This window comes from Kryptolebias marmoratus, linkage group LG13 (genome assembly GCF_001649575.2).
Source record: "Kryptolebias marmoratus isolate JLee-2015 linkage group LG13, ASM164957v2, whole genome shotgun sequence".
In the NCBI taxonomy this organism is placed as follows: Eukaryota; Metazoa; Chordata; class Actinopteri; order Cyprinodontiformes; family Rivulidae; genus Kryptolebias; species Kryptolebias marmoratus.
Window position 1 is genome coordinate 3,027,712 of NC_051442.1, and position 21,157 is coordinate 3,048,868.

The 21,157-nt window shown below is 41.3% G+C and overlaps 1 protein-coding gene across 1 annotated transcript in view; it reads left to right on the forward strand.

Annotated features, from left to right (window-relative positions):
- The first annotated feature begins 1,399 nt into the window (after positions 1-1,399).
- Positions 1,400-21,157, forward strand: part of vps37d (VPS37D subunit of ESCRT-I) — a 36,376-nt gene continuing 16,618 nt past the window's right edge. Inside the window, exons 1-2 of the mRNA XM_017429203.3 lie at positions 1,400-1,652; positions 9,645-9,816. Of these exons, the coding sequence (XP_017284692.1) occupies positions 1,530-1,652; positions 9,645-9,816 (295 nt within the window). The 5' untranslated portion in view covers positions 1,400-1,529. The remainder of the gene's footprint in view (positions 1,653-9,644; positions 9,817-21,157) is intronic.

Below are 21,157 nucleotides of genomic sequence, written 5' to 3' on the forward strand. Positions count from 1 at the left end.
ACCAACCCCGGGGCGGCATATTCCTCATTAGATTATTCTGAACATAATGCATGGAGACAGGAGGAGGGGGTGAATAAAAGGGGCCTGGGGAGTCTCTTTGTTCATGACGGCAGCATAATCCCATTTTGTCTGAGTCCATGTGTCTGTTAGCGAAATATCTCATGAGCCACAAGACAAACTGTAATGAAACTTTCATACTTTAACCATTAGATGAACTTCTATAAATTAACATTTTGAAACAACCATCTGACCACAGAAAACACAAAAAAATGGCAAGAATTCAGTCAATAATGCATGTAATCATCTAAAATTTGGTGTGGTTGTAGCTGAGAGTCATTCACAATTTACAGTCCAAGTGCTATTCGGAGTCAACCCTGTCTGTTAGCAAAATATCTCAGATTTGAGTGAGTAAATGCACATGGATGTATGTCTGCAACTCATTATTTTTTAGGGCAATCCAGTTTAAGATGGCCGTCACAACTGATGGACTCCAGCCAACACAGAAATGGCTCAGTTTCACAGATACTGAGGTGAATTTTGGCGTGGTAGTAGCTGGAGAGTCATCCCCAACACACACTCTGAGGTTGATATCTCCCGATGTTATTTTCAAGGTTTGACCACAACTTTGTCATTTCTCATTGTCAGATGATTGTTTCAAAACTGTGGCATAAAAGACAATGCAGTTTGACATCATTACCTCCGCCGAGGAGGTGATGTTATTGATAGCGTTGGTCTGTCTGCCTGTGGACAAGATTTCTCAAAAAGTTACAAACATATTTTCATGAAATTTTCAGGAAACGTCAAACATGGAACAAAGAAGACGTGATTAAAGTTTGGTGGCGATCCGGTCAAGGTCCAACTCTGCAGCTGTATAACAGGAATATTAAACTCCACAGCTCGACACCTCATGGGTCAAGGGTGATCACTGTTGATTTCATGGTCATGGGGTCAAAGATCAATATCACAGCTGACCTAGTGTTCTGACTCTGCAGCGGTGCAATGTAGGAACGTCAAACTCCACAGCTTGACACCTCGTGGGTCAAGGGTGACGCCTGTTGATTTCAGGGTTCGTGGGGTCAAAGGTCACAGGTAACCCATATTTGTTAAAATCTTGTCTGTGCTCCTAGATGTGACCCTTCTGTTTCCGGTTGTGTCCTTTGGTTTGTCTGTCTGTCAGAAAAAGATCTGGTAAAAACTAAAGGTTTTTTAATCACCTTCAAGTTATTATTATTATTATTATTATTATTATTATTATTATTATTATTATTATTATTATTATTATTATTATTTAATTTTTTAATTTTTTAAAAGTCTGGTTGCCCATTCTGACCCCTGCCTGCAGTTCAGGTGGTGGAGTTTTATTTTGAAGGCGGCGCGGACCGGAAGCGCAACTGCAGCCCGCTCGCGGCTGAGGTCGCGCGCAGATCGCGGCGCATTCCAACGCGATCGAGAATGTGACGGCGGCCGTGCGGAGCGGACCGACATTCGTGCTTCCAGCCCCGCGTTCAGGCGCGCTTCGAGCGGACAAAATGTCCACCGTGAAGGAGCCGAACAGTTGTCCCGACGGGTACCGGGCTCTGAGCACCGCGGAGCTGCGCGAGCTCCTTCAGGACGACGACAAAATGGACAAAATCATCCGACTCAATGAGAAGGTAGGTGTCCTCCTCCTTCTCCTCTTCTTCTTCTTCTGTCAGCCTCGCGACCTAAAAGTGCCGTGAGAAATTTGCGTTAAATGTCTCTCAGCTTTTTACTTTTTAATTTAACCCCCCCCCAAAACGTGTCTTTTTTTTGTTGTTGTTGTTGTTTTCGGTCCATCGTGGCTCATTGATCGATCGTCTTCGTGGCGAGCCGTTCGGGTTCTCCCCATTCATAAAATCCTATTTAAAATAAAAATAAATAAATAATATGCGAGGAGGAATTATTCACGACCTAAATGAGGTTAAAACTATTAGCAACTATTAATGTGTGCAGGAAGCATCGATCCATGCATAAGAAGGGACAGTTAAATCCGTCTTAATCAAATCTTATGAATAATAATGAGCCCGAACTTTGGCGAGATCTCGCGAGACCTGTCAGCGGTCGGACTATCTGTTGGGAATCAGTCTCAGCTACTATCACACCAAATCTCAGCCCAGTTGCTGCAAAACTGACTGAATTACAGACGTTTTTGTGTTTCCTGAGATGAGTTGGCTGTGGCGGCCATTTTGAATCGTGTTGGCTCCAAACGTTATTGGGTGGTAGATGTGCATCATGTTATTGCTGTCTGAGAGTTTCATTAAAATCCGTCCCATGGTTTGTGAGATATTTTGCTAACAGACGGAACAGCGTTGGCGGCAGTGGTAAAAGCCAACATTTTATGGCGAAATTTTCATCCACCGTCGAGCGCTCGGAGTACTTGTTGGGAGTCAGTCTCAGCTACTACCACGCCGAATTTTAGCTCAAAATCTTCAAAATTGACTAAATTACAGCCAAATTCATGTTTACTGTGATCTGCTGGCTGTGGCGGCCATGTTGAATTGGATTGACCCCAAAAGGTCAGGGGTTGAAGACGCAGAGATTAGTTTCTGAAAGACTCATTAAAACCCGCCCAGTGGTTAATGAGATATTTTGCTAACAGAGACTCAGGATCGATTAGCTCTCAAAGTATAAGTTGGGGGTGACTCTCAGCTACTGCCGCGCCAAATTTTAGCTCAACACCAGTAAAAGGTGTAGTTTGCTTTGCTGTGGCAGCCATCTTGACTAGGATTGCCTCCAAAAGTTAATTCAGTGTGAGTTTCACTGAAATCTGTCCTCTGGTTTAAAAGATATTTTGCTAATGCTGCAGTCAAACAAACACAGAGGTGCAGGAAAGAGGTGTTTCATTTCACATTTATTCCAGTATGTTAAGGAACGCATGTTTGGGTAATTTTGCATTTAAATAAATAATTTTAAAAAACTGCATGTTTTCTAAGTGAATCCTCCTCGCCGCAGCCGCCGCCGCCGCTCCTCTGACCCCAAACTTTGTCATGAGCTCCATTTCTGAGGTTTCCCCCGGACAATAAGAGGCATTCAGCCGGCTGCGGGGCTGAAGGTTTGCTCGCAGCGATAACCGCAGCCTGTGCAGCGAAACCTAACCAGCGGTGGTTAGTCATCCTGCAGTTCTGTGACGACGAAAGATTTAAGAAAATCCTCTTTGTGCTGCTGCCGGGCGCCGTGCCTGATTCACCTTTCATGAAAATTAAGAGCTTGTCCATCTTTGGAGTTGCTGTTTCTTAAAAGAGAATCAGTGGTGGGGGTTAAGAGGGCTGGGTGTGATTATAAAACTCTTACCGATGCCTCCGTGAGCGCAAAATCTGTCAAGAAACTAAATATTTTCCTCTGCACTGCAGTTTAAAACTAAATTAAAGCCATACTGGCTGCCAAAACATGCCGTTTCTTTATATGTGCGAAATCTAAATAATGATAATCTAAATATAAATCATGGTCTACCAAAAGTCTGCAGCATAAATGAGAGAAATCAGCAGTCAGGTTTTGTTGCCAACAATTACGAGTTGTTTGTTTATTGAGGCGGTAAAATAATCCCCGGGTGTAAACAGAGTCGGATGGAGAACGACAGAGTCGGAGACGCCAGGTGGGAGGAGAAAAGGTGAAGTTTTTCTTCTTCTACTGAAAGGAAACGGGGACTAAAAGCTGCGAGGACGAGAGGATACAGGAGGGCGTTAGAGCTGAGATATTCTGAACTCTAACAGATCATCAAATTTAGATGTAAAGAAAGGAATATTTACTGTTTTCTAACCCTGAAGAGTTTGGGTTAAATTAACCCACAATCTTAAAAACTCAAATCAAAAACATTGAAAAATTGCGTATTTTGACAGATGTTGTGGCTTCAACATAAAATGAGTGAAAGTGCTGACGTAAGATTCTGTGGCGTGGATGTCTTGATGACGTCATGTGACCCGCTTTCCTCGGCGTTTCCTGTTTCTGGTCCTGTTGGAGAGCGTGGGAACGGCCGTCTGCGTCTTCATGGTGTCCGACTGGACTGCTCCTGCTGGGGACTCAGAGTTGCAATTTTTTAATTTAGTCTCACACGACCAGCGAGCCGTGAAATTGGTCAGTTTTGGAAAATAACATCCCCCTTTTTTTTGTGCGTTCACGGCTCGAGAAGCTGTATTATTCATTTTGGAGACTCCCTCGCGGACTCCAGCAACAACCGTCAGGTTTCTTTTTTTCTTCGCCTTGCATTCAACATCATCTCCCTGCTGCGTTTCCCCTGGCGTTATCCAAACCCTCCCCCCCTCGAAGGTCGTGGCATCCTGTGAATTATTAAAAGTCTGAAGGAGTTCGCAGCCGCTCTGAGGGCTCCTAACACGCTGTTTCTGTGTGGACGCCATGCTGAAACGATCGTCCACACGAGAGCTAAAACCAGATCTGATATTAGAAACTGACTCGCCGGAGGAGGTCGCATGAATGTGACTCAGAGCTGTTTTATTTATCCGTCTTTGTTGAATAAACCGGAACCTGTGTGGATCCGATCAGCTGGATCACTCCGGGCCGACACGTGGAAACGGACTGGATGAAGCCGTGTTTCCGTCCTGATCCTCTCGTCTCATTAGCCGCGGCAGCAGAACACTTCATTAGTCGTGTTAATTATGAACGTTATGTAAGCCTCCAAGTTTTAATCACAGACGGTGAATCAGAACCACGACTGCTGCAGTAAAACTGGCTGCTGCTGATGCACCCAGCAGCACTTCACTCATCCTCCTTCTGATTTCTTTTATTCCCCGAGGAGCATAATTAAGACCTAATAGTTTTTAACGCCCGCTGCTGGAAGGTGAAATGTTCTGTGTGTCTGTTGCCATGATACCTCCTGAACCAACAGACTTGATTTTAATGAAACTTTCAGAAAGTCATCGTTGGACGTCTACGACTGGTTAGCTTTTAGAGTCGGTCCCATTCAAAATGTCTGCCACGGCCAACTGATCTTAGAAAGCACAAGTTTTACAAATAATGAGCTAATATTTGTGGTTGCAGCTGACTGGCATGAGGTCACACAAAGATATTTTTAAAGTTTGACCAAAACAGGTAAAACTCTTAGTCTGAAACTCTGACATGAAAGGCAGTGGGTGATAGAGTTTTAAAGTTTTTATCTTTTATTATCATGTAAGTCAGACCTTGTTTCTAAAAGACGCTGATACTCGGCTCTGGATTTCTGCCACGTGACAAATTCTCTTTCTCTGAGGAGATTCTTGGGCTTCCAGGCTGTTTTAATTGACGGTTTCAGACTCCGGAAGGCTCGTTAGGCTGCAGACTCGTTTACGGCGAAAGAGAAATGCCTTTTTAGTGAATTTCACGAGGCCAGACGAGTTGAACCACCCTGAACAACAGCACAGTGCTGCGCCTCGTCTAACTGGGGGAGGGCATTATTTGTCCTTTCTGGCCCCATAACTGCAAATAAGTAAAGAAAACTGGGAATGAATCACCAAAAACCATTTTAAATTCCATTTAAAAGAGTCCAAATAATTGAAAATGCACGGCGAGGTAAATGAAGAGGAAGTACTTTGTGGGGCTGAATGTTTTTCTGTTTGTTTTGTTTTTATGGACCCGCCACGCCTTTCAGGGATTATAATAAATGCTGTCAGATTTCCCCTCTCAGTCCTTAGTCTGAGGACACTCCATCCCTAAAGACAGTCGTTGTCTGATAAACTCGTTGGACCAGAAAAGACAGGAAACGGAGTGTCTGCTTTAATTCCTGCCGAAGGAAAATGGGCCGGAAAAATAGGATGCAATTCTGACACAATCCGTATCATCTTTATTTTATTTGAAAGGACATCAGATCAGTAGTATTTTATTTTATTTTCTTTCTTTTTTTTTTTTTTTTTTTTTTTTCTTTTTCTGAAGGCAGAAATGTCCCTGCAGGGGACATTGTGCAAATTCCTCCAAACTTGGGACTCATCCGTCGTCTTAACGACCCGTAAAAATGTGAGACAGATGCACCGTACCGCAGCAGACTCAATGAAACGGCCTTTAGGCAGAAAAGTGACTGACTCTCAAAGGGAGGCGGTCGAGTAGGAAAAGTATCCGTCTGAGCTGTCTCGCAGGAATGCTGAGACCGATGGAACAGAAGAAGATTCAGATTTTTTTTTTTGCTTTGCGACGCTCCCGACGTGGTTTCGTCTCTGCGTTTAGGAGACGAGCCGACTCCATTGTTTAGCAGGACCTCGGGGAAAGGCATTCGTTTTAATTATTTATGGGTTTTTTTATGGTCTAGTGACAGTGTGACATGCTGCACCCTTCCCCCCAGAAATCCCAATATTCGAATCCCCCCCCCGGCAGCGTTACAGCTGCGTTTATCTCCACATTCCCAAAAAATGATCTCCTTTTCACCCTTTTTAAAAATTCTTCCTGTTTCGGACATTAGATGCATTTGTCTTCAGAAGCTACAGGCGGGCTTAAAGTAAATCTTTCTGTTCTTTAAGCCAGCTTGGCTTAATGGGCGGTGATTTTAACAAGAACCAACAAGGCTTTATGTTGGTGTCTTTGTTCTGTCTGCAGGCCGGACTTTCCAAACGGCTTATCGGGGCATTAGCCAGGGCCCCAGAATAATATTATTGCTTTTAATGAACGGGTGTTTCCCCAACACTTTATTTTGCTTTTTTTAATGATTGCTTGGACACAATCCTGAAAACAAAACCCTCTTTTTTTCAGAACCTGTATTTGTCTGCCATAACAAACACACGTAGCTGAAATAATCTGATACTTTCCCCCGTTTTTAACCACTTACACACTGATCTTTGCTTTCCTCCCGACAACCTGCAGACTGATGAAAAGATTTATTATTTACCATAAAATCAGGTCCATCATTATCTGTTTGAACCACATTTGTTCCAGTTTTCTTCCTATGAAATCAGCAAGTATTTGTGGAGACAAATGATGTAAAAATATCAGCGAAAAACAAATTCCAACTCAATTACAATTCATTTATCTTCATTTGGAAACGTGGGAATAACCTACTTGTGTTCTGCACTGATGCTGCATCTTTATAAAGTACTTGTACATCATGTATGTAGTACTTATACCTGATTGGCGTGTTTTCAAGGGTTAATAGCTGTAATTTTATGAAAGTCAATGCATCAGGATACATTTGTGTCTAAAGTAGACAAATGTGGAAAAATGTGTCAGGCTGACATTGTGTTTGTAAAGTTTTGCTAACTGTGGGGAAAAAAGAAAACATTTTAGTGTGTATGCAATCATAAAAAGTAATTTATTGGAGCCAATAAGCTTTAGGTTTTCCATTAAAGCAAATAGCAGCGCTGCTCTGTGTGACGAGAAACCTTAAATATAAGGTGCTCAGTGTTTTAATTGGTATGCATTATAAAAATAATGTTGATAGAGTCCCAAAAAAAGCTTTAGCCTAAGGGCCAGGACACCTAAATCCTGTCCTGAGCACATTTCTGATTACCTAATAAAATACTTCTTTACTACAGTGCTTAATAGCTGCAGCTGTAAGTTCATTATAAACAAAAAAAAAACCAAGAGGATCCAGACTTGTTGATGCTTTTAAAGCGGCGTCAGTATCTTTATAGTTTGTGGGTCTTGTATGAAGAGCGATGTTCGTTTTTTATCACACTTCACCTCTCCTCACACGTTCACGAGCAGAGAGGGTGAGAGAAACGTTAAAGAAAACGAGAAATGGCTTCGTTACGCTTCACGTTTCACAGCCGGATCAGCTGGGCTTAGTTTCACAGCCCACTGCTGCATTTTATTGTCTTTGACCCAGCAGCAACTATGTTAATATTAGCTTTTAATTCAGTTTACGACTTCCTGAATGGTCATAAATTGCCCCTGGAAAGTAGCAGCAACTTTGCACGCTGGTGTGAAGACGGGCGGTGGTTTGATAGGATAAGGAGCGTGACCCTCCTTCCCTCCTCCAGCTGTCGAGGTGCTCCTCAGCTGGTTGACGTTTAGAAGATGATGCGACTAGTTTTCCACCCGCCAGCAGCCGGTGATAAGGCTGTGAGTTTATCAGGCAGCTCCGGGTACCCTCACACATTTCCGTCTTTGAATGCGAGCAGCTGCAGCAGGTTTTCCTGTGTGTTGGGCTGCAAGGGGCACAGATAGCTCTACAGCTTGTTTTTCATCCGTTTCCTGTCAGACACCATCGTGACTTTCCTGTACCTGTACAGATGAGCTTCACAGGATATGGTTTGTCGCTCGTAAATCTGTTTGCATGAGCAGAGTCACAGAGTATCCTAAATGGAGGTGCTCAGCAGAAAAGTTTTTCAACTCTGGCTGAAACATTTAAGGACAATCTTGTGTCATTTATTACAGATCTACAAACCAATCTGACAAGGAGCACTTTTTAGTATTATAAACCATGAAATCAGACATAAAAAGGTTATCCTGAACTTAGCAGTTTTCCAGATATATTCATAAGCAATTCTGAAACGTGGGTACGTACTCAATGCAAACAAAGCACTTTTATCTGCATACTTTACTCAACAAATCTGAGCATAAATGTGTACTAACACACCAAAACTGTTTGACTTCTCGGTCTGAAACAGCTCCTCCATAGCCGTCTTCATAGATGACCTATTTTCAGTCACTTTGGCTGTTTTTGCAGGTAAACAAACACACGTGGTAGCTGGCAGCCAGTCACAAATTTAGCTTACAAGTTTGGACTCATTACTTGTTGTGAGACAAAAAAAAAAGGTGCAGATTTTTACTTTCTGATTTGTTTTGACTGGTCTGGTCTTTATGATATTCCAATGAGCCCCTTTATTCTCCGAAACTCCTTCTTGTTGTTTCAGGCTGGAGATGATCTGCAACAAACACTTTTGGATTAAAAAAATACATATTTTAGCTGGTATAAATATGTGTGGAATTTACAAGATAAAATTACCCAGATTGTAATTTAATGGAACTATCTTTGAACATTTGTGATGAAAGTGTCAGAAACGGGTTTCAGCCACATCAAACCGGTATTTACCGCATTTAATTTAATCACTGTTTGCCTTTAGAACAGCTTTAGGTACGGCTGTAGGTGCTCTGAAGACATGTTCCTTCAAGAATCAGACGATTGCCACGGAAGCCTTTATCGCCTTGTGAATATGTGTCTGTTAGCAAAATATCTATTTAAATATGAAATGAAACTCCCAGACGGACAACCACTCTGATCTACTTCAGCAGACACACATAAATGTTTTAATCTTTGTCTGGTAGTAGCTGAGAGTCATTCCAAATGCATGCTCTTATTGCATGTTATGGCATGTGGGATGACGGGCGATATGCATTCCTTCACGAAATTCTGTTTTTATTGAGTTTGAACAGATTCGAGGCTTTTTAGATTCAGGCATGATATTATTATTTATTGGGTAAATGATCTTCTTATAGATGGTTTTATATATTAAACAGTAAAAAATAATAAATATTTAGTGTTATTTACACTGACTTGACCTTATGAAGCTGGAGAATGATCATCGGAATAGTTGCAGGTTTCCTTTTTTTTTTTTGTTTTGTGTATTTTTACGTGGCAGGGTTTTATAATCTCTGCTGCTACTGCACAGATGTGTCTCACGCATGGCAGACTCCTCATATGAACGCGTGTCACGCTGGTAGGAGGAAACAAACGGAAGCTGATCTGACATTTTCTGCTTCTTTTTGTCCAGTTTCAGGATCTTCAAGTGGACAGGGAGATGCTGCAGACCTCCAACCGGAGCCTGGCCGAGGAGAGCCTCGCTCGACGGCCCCGCCTCAACAACGGCAAACTCCAGCTGGCAGAGAAATACAGGAAGCTGTCCAACCTTGTAACCACATGCTGGGAAAAACAGAGTCAACTGGGTAAGTTCACCTCACCGCCGGGGAGCCAGGGAGGGGGAGGTGTTTCAGGTTTCATGTCGCTCTGCAGACTCCTGCCATGATGGCAGATTCTAAAACCGGACTGATTAACAGATTTTCTAAAACCCCAGTCTCAAAAATTGTGTAAAATGTAAATAAAACCAGAATACTATGATTTGCAAATTTCAGAAACTTATATTTAATTCACAATAGAACATAATAAACATATTAAATGTTTTAACTAAGAAAAAAAACACCCAGAATTTTAGAATTTTATGGCAGCAAAACATCTAAAAAATGTGGCAACAAAAGGTGTAAAAGTAAGGAAACAGCTGGAGGAGCATTCTGACACTAATTAGGTTAATTATCATCCAGTCAGTAAGAGGACTGGGTATAAAAAGGAGTAAAGATGTGCAGAGGTGTGGGCAAAAAACTGTCTAAAATAGTGGAACAGTTTCAGAGGGAACATTGAGAAGACTTTAATGTCCCATCATCTACAGTTCATTGATTAAAACTTTTCAAGAATCTGTAGAAACCTCTGAGGTCAAAGGTCAAGGCTGGATGTTGGTGATCAGGTTCTGGTTCTGGTTCTGCTCAGGAACACTTCCACTGATCATCGTCTGTAAACACAGTTCACCGTGCCGTCCACAGATGCTGCTTAAAGCTCTATCAGGCAAAGAAGAGCCAGATGTGAACAGATGTGTCTCCTCTGGACCAAAGAGGAGAACTGTTCTGAGGTCTGCCTGCCTCTCTGATGGTATGGGGGTGCTGTAGTGCCTCTGGAAAGGATCTCCAGGTTTTAGAACAACATCTGCTCCCATCCAGGACTGTTGAACAGACAGAATCCTCTAAAACCTCCAGCAGCTGCTCTCCTCATTTGGTGCCATAAAATTCAAATTTATCTCTTTTTTTTTTTTTTTAATTGGATGCTTTCTTAGTTTCCACATTTGTTGCTGTTAATAATAAATAAGGGCTTATGAGATTCGAAAGTCGTTGCTTTCTGTTTTTATCTACTTTTTACTCAACATCCCACCTTTTTCTTTGGGTTTGTAAGTAAATTCATGCGGCTGTTCCTTCGGTTCCCAGGCCACAGAGGTCTGAAAGGATTCTGTGAAATCACTCAAAGAGAAGGTTGTGTCCCAACCACTCAAGGTTCAAACTAATTACACATCCCGCAGCGGCTCCTCGTTGTCTTCCCTTCTAATTGCAGATAGACACTCAGCCAGGATTCCTCAGTTTGAGGCGTCGAAAGCACAACTATGTTTGACTGTCTGACTGGTTTGGAGGACGGGGGGAAGTTTCACATCAGAGTACAGAAAAGCTTCGGAGTGTCAGAGAGACGAGCTTTCATCTGCTCAGTGAACGCCTCAGCATGACTTGGGTTTGGTCATGGGAATGAGACGGAGCATATCAAATGCCAGCAGGAAGCTTACAGCAGTTGTCAAGGAATTTGTGTGTGTGTGTGGGGGTGGGGGTGNCGCCTTTGTTTCGTGAAGTCATGCTTCAGATGGAGCAGCTAGCTATAGGGCAGCAGAGGATGTCTTCTAATCCTTGGTACTAAATTTAAGACCTAATGTTTAAGCTGTTTATATTCTCACACCGTAACACAAATCAAGAACAGGTGCTGCAGTGAATTTTTTTAATTTTTACAGTTAAAATGTAAAAATGCAAAGGCCTTGCCAGTTTTTTTTTTTTTTTTCTGCCTCGGCTGCAGGCCAGTGATGGAAGTTGGGTGGAATGTTAAACTTCCTGTCAACGTGTGCGCAGATGCTGTCCCACCTCCCCCCAGCGGAGCAGGATGGGTGGGGGTCCGTCCTTCCTGCGCAAAACATCTGATTCTTATTTGGCGCTGAAAAGATGAATGAGTCGGGTTTCTGTGACGCAGAAAGAGCTGGTCTCGTCTGAAGCGTCCTGCTGTTCTGTTGGAGGCCTGAGTGAGATGTTCTCCCCAGGTGGAGCAGAAGCTTTTCTGCCTTAAACAGATTTCATGACAGAAACTACTGGTGTCGGTTTTCACAGACCTCTTCTTTTCCTGTTGTTTTCCTGTGACTTAAAACGAGGGCTGCAGAATATTAGATGAGATCTTGTTGACAGTATCAGCTGCAGTTAAACCACTTTCTGTCATCACAGCGTTCACAACATTCCCCACGTGAGTCTGGGTCCGTCTGAGTGTCAAATCTGCATTATTTTATTTTTGCACACAGTTTGTATGCGGCTGTTTGGAATCGTTTGCGATGTTTGATATTGCAGATACAGATATTGCAGATATTACAGTGGCCCCAAATGTGTACCCATATTATAGGGAATTTATAATATCTGTCTGTATTTTAAGAATTAAGCTTCTTTCTTATTTCTTTACCAGTTTTGTAAGCAGGTCTGTGGTTGAAGGTTGGTGCACAAATCCCACAACCTTTCTTAGTCTTAAAGTTCCTGGTAATTTTTTCTAACAATAATTTAAGTATTTGCAGGTACATAAACGTTAAGCAACCCGTAGACATGTCTGGTGACAAGCGAAAGGTTTGTTGACGGGGTTATTTTAGGTAAATAAACTCCTGATGTTCCAACAGGCTGGAGCAGGTATTTCTGTTTGTTCTTCTGAGGTCTGGTTTCCAAGTCAGAACAGCTCAGATGGTGACGAATTCAGATCGTCTGACCTATTTCAGGCGCAGCTGCTATTTTAAACATCAACGCTCAGATGTGTTGTCAGGAAAGAGCTGAAGTTCACTGGTGCTTTTCTAAAGTTAGCACTTTGTCTTTATTTTAATAAAAATAGCACGCAGATACAAGAAATGACAGCTGCTTTAATTAACAACACAAAGTGTTTGTAGTTATTTTAAGAGTTACGTCTCTGATGACAAATACATTAAAAACTATTTCTGTTTACGTTTAACATGTTTAAAATGAACTCAGAGTTCCCGGCTCTGTTTGATTTACGCGTCAGCAGTTATTACTGTTACCTGAGACACTTTCACGTTTTATAAACGAATTATTTCGACCACATCCTGATGGCCTTTTCTGCTGCGACGCTGAAGTCGAGCAGGTTTTAAATTTCCTGCTCGAGTCGGTGTAAAAGAAAACAAAACGTGTTTGCTTATTATTTAGCCTTTTTTGTTTTTTTGCATGAGCTGGAGAAAAGCCTGGTTCAAGTCTTCGATGCTTTACTCTTGAAACAGGAACCTTCCTGGTGTGTTTATGGGATTATTTATTATTTTTTTAATATTGCATCAGATCAGGAAATTCAAACTCCGATTTTCTTTAAATGAATCTGAGTGACGGAGACTTTGAACAAAAGGTTTTTTTGTTCTCTTTCTTTCGAAACTGGCTGCACACATGATGTCTTTTTGTTTGGGACTTTCCATCTTCAGATTTGAATGAAGGGATTACGGCCTTTGACTTACAATCAGCGAGGAACTTGTGGGTTTAAAAGATCAGAATACGTGCTCGTATTTCTCCTTGTGTGCCGTTTTACTCTCCGAGTGTGTGAGCTGGCTCAGGGATCCATATTTTATTAATTCAGAGTGGTAGAAGAGGATACAAAGCGAGTAAAGATGCTGAGGGTGTTGCTGACAGTTGGCAACACTTCAGTTAAACTGCAGACCATCTGTGAGTCCATCTCTAAAGACTAAGATATGAAGTTAGCTGAAGGCGCTTCCAGCTTATTGTTTGCAGGGATTAAAGCTTCGTTGTTTGACTTTAAAGCAAAGCAGCTGCACGGTTTGTGGTGAAATTACTTTGATATTAAACCACGAGAGGAAACACGACAGGTTAAACGTTTCACCTGCTTATTATTTATAAAACCAGTGTCTTTGAAAAGGGATAGCTCAGATCTTTTACCTGCTGCAGGTTGCTCTTTGTACCTCGGTTTGGAGAAAGTTTCGTTCTGATCAGATCGACTGAACGAGGGGGAAAGACCAAAAAGAGGACAAATAAAAGTTATTTACATAGAATTTTATGATTATTTGCCAGCACCAACAGTGTCACTTCCAGGGCAGACTGCAGGAATATCATATTTCTGCAGGAATAATTGTGTAATACAAAACTGACAGTGATGTGAAGGTTTATAAGGTGAGAAATCATCTCTATTTCTCCATACACAAACCCTAACTTTAAAAAGTCTGAACTTTTGCTTTAAACGGATAGTTTGGCCATTTTTGAAATGAGAAGAAAAGGGCAGAAGTCTTCATCCAGGACCATTTAAATCATTTTTCAGCCTTTTAAACTAACATATGGACACCGTTTGTTTAGTTTGTTGTTGCTTTTTTTTTAACTGCTGGTTTTGTAAAGTCTTATCTTATATTCTGCAACGAGAAAGCTGTGTCTGATGAAGCTTAAAGGTTTTCTCGGGGAGCACAATAAGCTGCGGTTTCAGCTGCTGATTCCTGACAGTAAATGAGCGGTTTGTCTGCAGTCAAAGCTGCGACTGTCTGTGTCAGTTCAGGCCGTATAAGAAGTTTATCAGTAAGACAGGGGAGAAACAAACAAGCGCGTTGTTTAAGCTTCTAAAAGGGGAAACTGGAGAAAACCCTGACTATAGATTCGATAAGAAAGAGTTTTCTGTTTGTAGATAAATGAGTTGTGTCGACTGTAAGCTGCCTTAAAGCCAGCATTAACCTTGTTAGAAGTAAACACTGGGGCTCAGTGTGCTGAAATAAAATCATCTGCTAATGCAAAGACAAGAAAAAAACCTTTGGGCACAAAATATTTCAATACTGTTGATTTGAAATGTTGTGTTTTGTTCTGCGACGTGAACCCGTTACCTTCAGTCGGTGGGGTTTCATCAGAAGCTGTGAAGCTGTTATCACACGTTTTGTTGGGTGTTGTTTCAGAAAGGCGCTGCAGGGCTATAATTCACTGCTGACGTGTTTGTTGATTTTTTTTTTTTTTCGAGCCTCGGGTGCATCCACGTCCGTTTGGAGCCCGTGTGACCTCCTTCTGTGTGTAAACAGCAGCTTATTGCTCACATTTCTCCTCGTAGCCCTGTCCGTGCAGTAGAGTTGGCAGGCTCTCGGGCGGAAACAACCGCGGTCATTATCATCGACCGATGGTATCTCTGCGCCGTTTCCAGCTGCTGCTCCATCAGCGAGCCTCGTTGGTATTCAGCTGCCTCTCGACCGGAGACGGTGTCACCGGCAGTTCAAGCGTGCAGCTCTGTCGTGTTTCTGAGGCAGAAAACCTGATGTGCTGCTGATCTTTTATCCACATTCCTGCTGCTTGCATGCAGCACTCCAACCCGCTGACCTTCTGCATTGGCTTGGCTTTGATCTCAGATTGCAAAACTGTAAGTTGTTTTTGCCCACCGCCAAAGGCAAAAGGGTGATAATGTTTTTACCTGAGTGTGCGTCAGGGTTACCAAGATATCTCATGAACCAGCGGAAAAATGTTAAAGAAGCTCGCGCAAAGTGATCATTTCGCATACATGGAGTCAATCTGATTCAAAGAACAAACCAACAAAAACAACTGATCTGATCTTCATAAATCACCTGAAACGTGAATTCATCTCAATCCAGTAACAATTTACAAATACCAAATAGGCTAAAATCAGCAATTTAAAAGAAAAAAGGAATAAATTTTACTGAAATGTCAGTGAATAGGAACAGGAATGTTCTCATTCTTTAGTATTTTCAGTCCGCGGCAGCTCTGGCTGGTAGAAAAACGCAGCTTTTTCTTCTTCAGGTTCTTAAATCTCTGCAGCTGTTGGACGATAAATCTTAAACCTCATATCTGTGAAGTGCTGCGTCGAAGCCTGGTGCCATTATTCACACGTATACGCCGTGTTTACCTGCATTAAATCACATGCAAATGAAAGGCAAGAAAAACTACACACACACACACATACTGCAGTTAAATCTCAGTGCTCAGATGTTCACAGTCTGCAAACTGTACGTATCAGGCCGGGTGAGGAAATAAAAAGCTTTGTGGAAATTCGTTTTTCTCCGTTTATCAACCGTGCGCTCATTTTCATAATCCATGCCCTCAAGATCACAAACCACGAGCGTGGATTTCCAGATTTACAACCAGACTTCACTCCGTTCAGTTCAGGTTTCAGTAAATGGACTCACCTCGAAGGTTAGAAGCTCCTAACAGGTGAGCTGTTAGATGTTCAACATCACCTCCTTCTCAGCACTGAAACAAAAAGGACAAATAATAATAATGATGTTTTTGTGCATCCAGCTGTGATATGAGTGCTTATAGATCAGGGGTCTCCAATCCTGGTCCTCAGGGCCACCATCCTGCAGGTTTTACTTGTTCCTCTGCTCCAACACACCTGATCTGAATCAATGGGTGATTAACAGGCTTCTGCAGAACATGAAGAGGTGATTTAATCATTGAATCAGGTGTGTTGGAGCAGGGAAACCCCTGCTATCGATTTTCCACGAAGTCTATCATCAGACTAAATATTCCGCACTATAGGGTGCACTGGATTATAAGACGCACTGTCAATAAATGGTCCATTTTCAAACTTTTGTCATATATAAGGCACATTAAGCGAAACAAAACAGCCCCGTCTTTTCGGAGAATACTGCATCGACGTAAGCATCAAGTATAAACGCCTCCACCGCTCGCCGTGCGCGACTATAACTGAGCCTTAATGCTGCGAGCGCCGCGGTTTTGTAGTTTAACCAAAGTTGTACTAAAACATCACGACTTCTTACATATATAAGGCGCTCCGGATTATGAGGCGCACTGTCGTGTTTTGAGAAAATTGAAGGCTTTTAAGTTCGCCTTATAGTCCGGAAAATACGTTAACTTTATTAGAAATGACCAGTTCTTTTTTTAGTGATATTAAAACCCTTCGAAATGACAGTTTTCTTCAAATAAGGTTGTGATTTAACAACACTTCACTCAGGAGCTTTTCAAAATGTTGAAATCTGTCCAACTTGATGAACCTGAAACAATTTATTCCTTATTACTGACCATTTATTAACTAAGAGCCGATGTTTTATTTTCTATTTTATTTACACATTTGTTGAACTATTTTCCTCCTTTATGGTGGAGTTGTTGTTGCTTTGAAGGTGCCTGTAGAAGACGGATGATCGTCTCATCCCCCGCCGGAGGGCTGTGGTGTCCTCAGCAGGTTTTTAACATGTCTGCGTCGGCTGTTTGCTCAGCCCACACAGCGGCGCCGTCACATCCATCAGTGTTCTCACGGTGCCGGTTCTGTTCGGTGTTTTGGCTCCACATCATCTCGAATCACTGTAAAGGGTTTTACTGCTGACCGTGAACCTTCCCGGACGAGACCTCTCTGGGTTCAGGATGTCGGCGCCGACAGTTGAGCCGATTGTTCCGTTGTGGTGCTTCGGCGTTCGCCGCGGAGCCGTTCTGCAGCAGAGGTTCTGAAACACGCCCGGCCGTCTGGTCAGCATGAAGCCAGAGCTGGGAGACGACTTAGAGGACTTAGAGGGAGGTTCAACTCAAAAAAAAAAAGAAAAATAGAACTTGAAATTTCAGCCGAAATTTCAGATTTATCGTTTTAATATGAGTATTGTCCAACTAAAATAATGAAATGACAACCTTTACTTGTATAAATGTTAGTAACTAACTCTTTTCTTTATGGAAAAACACACATATTTAATAAAATTACTGAATAAATGGAAAAAAAAAGACAAAGCATATGATTTTCTACGTTGCTGATTTTTTTAAAGTCAATTCGATTCAACCAAACTTCAACATTAAAAACTGGAAGAAGCAAATGTTGGGTATTAGTTAAGGTCTACAAAAGCCTAATTTGTAAATAATTAATGAAATTTCTAATCAATCAACATCCTAATATTCTGTAATTTGTTAGTTTTTGGTATAAATCAGCGAATAAGTTCACGTGTTTCCAACGTTTTTGGTTTCATTCGTCTGTGAGGTTTCATATCTACCTCAACAAACTTTAACATTAGTTTGCTCTATTATAATTCCTCCACGCTGTCGTCAGTTGGTTTTTTTAGTAGTTAAAATGTGAACTATAAGGCTACGATACAGCCATTAACATTTATTAGTTAGAAACTTTATTTTCTGCTTCCTGTGGACGTCCTGACTGAGCTGAACGTCGTTCTGTTCGTCTGTCTGATGAAAGTCGAGGCTTCAGAGGAGCTTTGCTGACCTGCTGGGATCTTTTAACAAAAGGATTTTAATATTTACATCAAACTTACTGTGAATATTTATGATTCCCAGAGGCTAGATCTCTCTGTCTGCCTTTTTTTTCTCCGATCAGTGTTGTTTTTCCTAACGTGCACTTAGACTTGATGCTGTTTAAATGATGGTCTGAAGGGATTTAAACTTTGACTGTAGTGCTGGGCGATATGGGAAAAAATTTTATATCACGATATGGATAATTTTATTTCACGATAACGATATATATCACGATATACCCCAATTACGTTCGTTGTCAGTTATTCTCTGAAAAATATGAAAAAATAATCTAATTTCTTACCTTTTTCAAGCTTTATTTCGAAGTGACATTTAACTGAACTTTCACAAATGAGATCTGCTGCATTTTAGTGCAGCAATATATAAGTACCAAATGACAACAGACTCTTATCTTCGGGAGGCTATAGTTTCACTTTTCACAACTTTCCCGGCTCTTTTACAACTTGTTTGTTTGCACTTTTTGGATTGTTAAATATTCTTTTTCGTGGTTCTTCTTTAAGTGATAGAAGAGGTTTGTTGTGTTGGCGTCNAGTTAGCATTAGCATTAGCAGAGTTAGCATATTAGCTTTTTCTGCTCCATGTCGGACTTCTTGAACCAAATCACAGACGTCCCCCTGGTTTTGGTAAAAGTCTTTCTTCTTGGGCTGCCTGCTAGCTGTCTGTACTTGTTGCGACCCCGGGTTTGATACTTCCTGCGTCTCCATCTTTCAGCACTTATGGTGAAAACACGGCGCCGCACAGAAAGCCGCTGCCGTAAAGCAGCGTCATGTCACAAAACGGAGGTTCTTCGCAAAATAGTTATTTTTTCTTATTATTTATCACTTATATAAAGTGAATTTATGCAAAGTGACAACACTAATACATTCGTCGTAGCCTACGTTATGAAATATTTACATGAATCATTGATACAATTATGATAGAGACGATAGAAGAAAATATATCACGGTAGACACTTTTCTATCGTCCCCACGATATATATCGTTATATCGCCCAGCACTATTTGACTGTTTTTCAACTTTATGCCTCCATGAATAACAGCAACAATGCTTTTATTGCTTTCCAAAAAACAAAACCTGAGTGTTTGAATGCACCAAATCAATACGTCAAAACATAAAAACTTGAATCCTAAATGAATGTCTGTGAAGCTTTTATAAAAGTTTACTTGTTGGTTTTTTAAAAACGTATCGTTTGCTGTTCCGACAACTTGGGGCGAGTTATTTCAAATCGATGAGCTGTGACAATAAAGGCTCTGTTATCTCTGCGTTTAGATGTTGGAAGAAAAGAAGTAATCAGTTTGAAAAGCCAGTAACTACGCCGTTCACGGGTGGCAGGATGAATGAGATGCAGTTTTTCCTTTCAAATCTCTGAAGGTTGAGTTGGAAATCTGTTTTAAACGGAGACATTTGAAGACATGAGGTCACGCTATGTTTATCACTCCTCTAAATCCTGCATTTATAAAATTATACTCCGCACAGAGTGATAAACAACTTGTGGTTTCAACAACGTTAATGTGACGAGTGCAGCTTTTATGTCGTTAATCACGTCGCACAAAGTGTAAATCAGTCTTCCTGCGTGAGTTGGCTCCACATCTGATCATAAAACTGTCACATTTGTCAAGATTTAAATAACAGGATATTAAAATATCAACAAACACAAAACTAAAAGCCATAAAAAGATCATTTTGTTCCTGCGGGAACTTCCTTCCACTAGTTTTAGAGATAATACAGTAAGGAACACAGAGTTCCCACAGATCTCAGTCAGAAGACGATATTTTCACCATGTTGGTAGGGAAGATGGCTTCAAAGCTAAATAAATCCAGATATTTTTTTACTTTTAATCAATGAGTTAGGGAACGATATCTGCAGAAGATCTCTGCTGTCGGGATTGACCCGTATGAGGTGAAAAAAGGAAGAAATGCCAGACGAGCGACAATTTGCCGCCTTACGAGTCCTTAAATGGACTCAAACAATCAGTGTTTCAACGGATTTATAACAGATATCTGAACTCTCCGTCTAAATAAAGCTCTGGTGACTGGCAGGATAAGGAATAATAATATAATGAAGGCGTATAGTGTCGACTGTGTTTATGGATTAGAATCAGACCAAAAATGGCGCCAGCGCTTTATTTGTAGCTATCATTTAACCGTAACAGTTTATTGTTGTGCTATTTGTTATTTAATTGACAAAATCTTTTAACTTTTATTTTAAATTTTTAATGGTGATGTTAGCTTTGGGGTTCAGCTGAGTTATTTACAGTAGAGATGTGCTAAATCATACAATTCTACTCTGATGTTACTTAACAGAACGTTTATTCTTTTTAAATGTTAATAAAAGCAGATTCTGGACGCCTTCCAAGGCTGATCCCTGTGGTTGATGTTCTCCAGCTCCCTTTGAGGTCCTTGAAGTTTCCTGATTTTTCAGAACGTAGTGAAAACTACGCTTTGTTGAACCGTGAACATCCTTTAACCCAGTGGTTCCCAAAGTGTGGGGCGCGCCCCCTAGAGGGAGCGCAGTGCCATTGCAGGGGGTGCGCGAAAAGCGGTATGGATGAATGAAAAACAAAACAAACAGTGCCTGACTAAGCATCATGGACAGGTTTTTAACCCTATTTTACACAGAGGCTTTTTTAAAATGTATTGATGATAGCAAAGTTGAATATTGTTACAAATAAAAAAAAGAAATATGTTTGAAAAAACACTGACAGCAAAGAATCCTCTTCTACAGTATAGAACTAAAAAAATAAAAGTTTCACTGAAGTGTGAAATAAACTTCAGTGGACTTTGAAAACAAAATATGTGTTGATGTCTGGTTGAACGATGTGTATGCCCAGTTGATTTTTTCATATTTTTTTTCTTGGGGGGCAGATTTTATTGTAAGCCATAGGGGGGCCCAGAAGAAAGTCTTTGGGAACCACTGCTTTAACATGACATGAAACAACCATTACGACTACAGTAAAAAGAAGCGTCTGATGGCGTCACATGGGAACTCTGTATGCTATAAGTGCGGTAAGACTGAGCTGAACTGGATAAAGCTGAACTGCAGCTGGCGTCCAAAAAGCGTCCGAACCATGACAGAAACGCTCCGGTTTCACCTGAGAACAGGGCCTCCACGCCTCTTTGTCTCATAGCAGCTCTCAGACACAATGTGTGACTCCAACACCGACACCATTCACTTGTTAAGTAAATTTTGTTCAGCGCTGAGCACCCCCC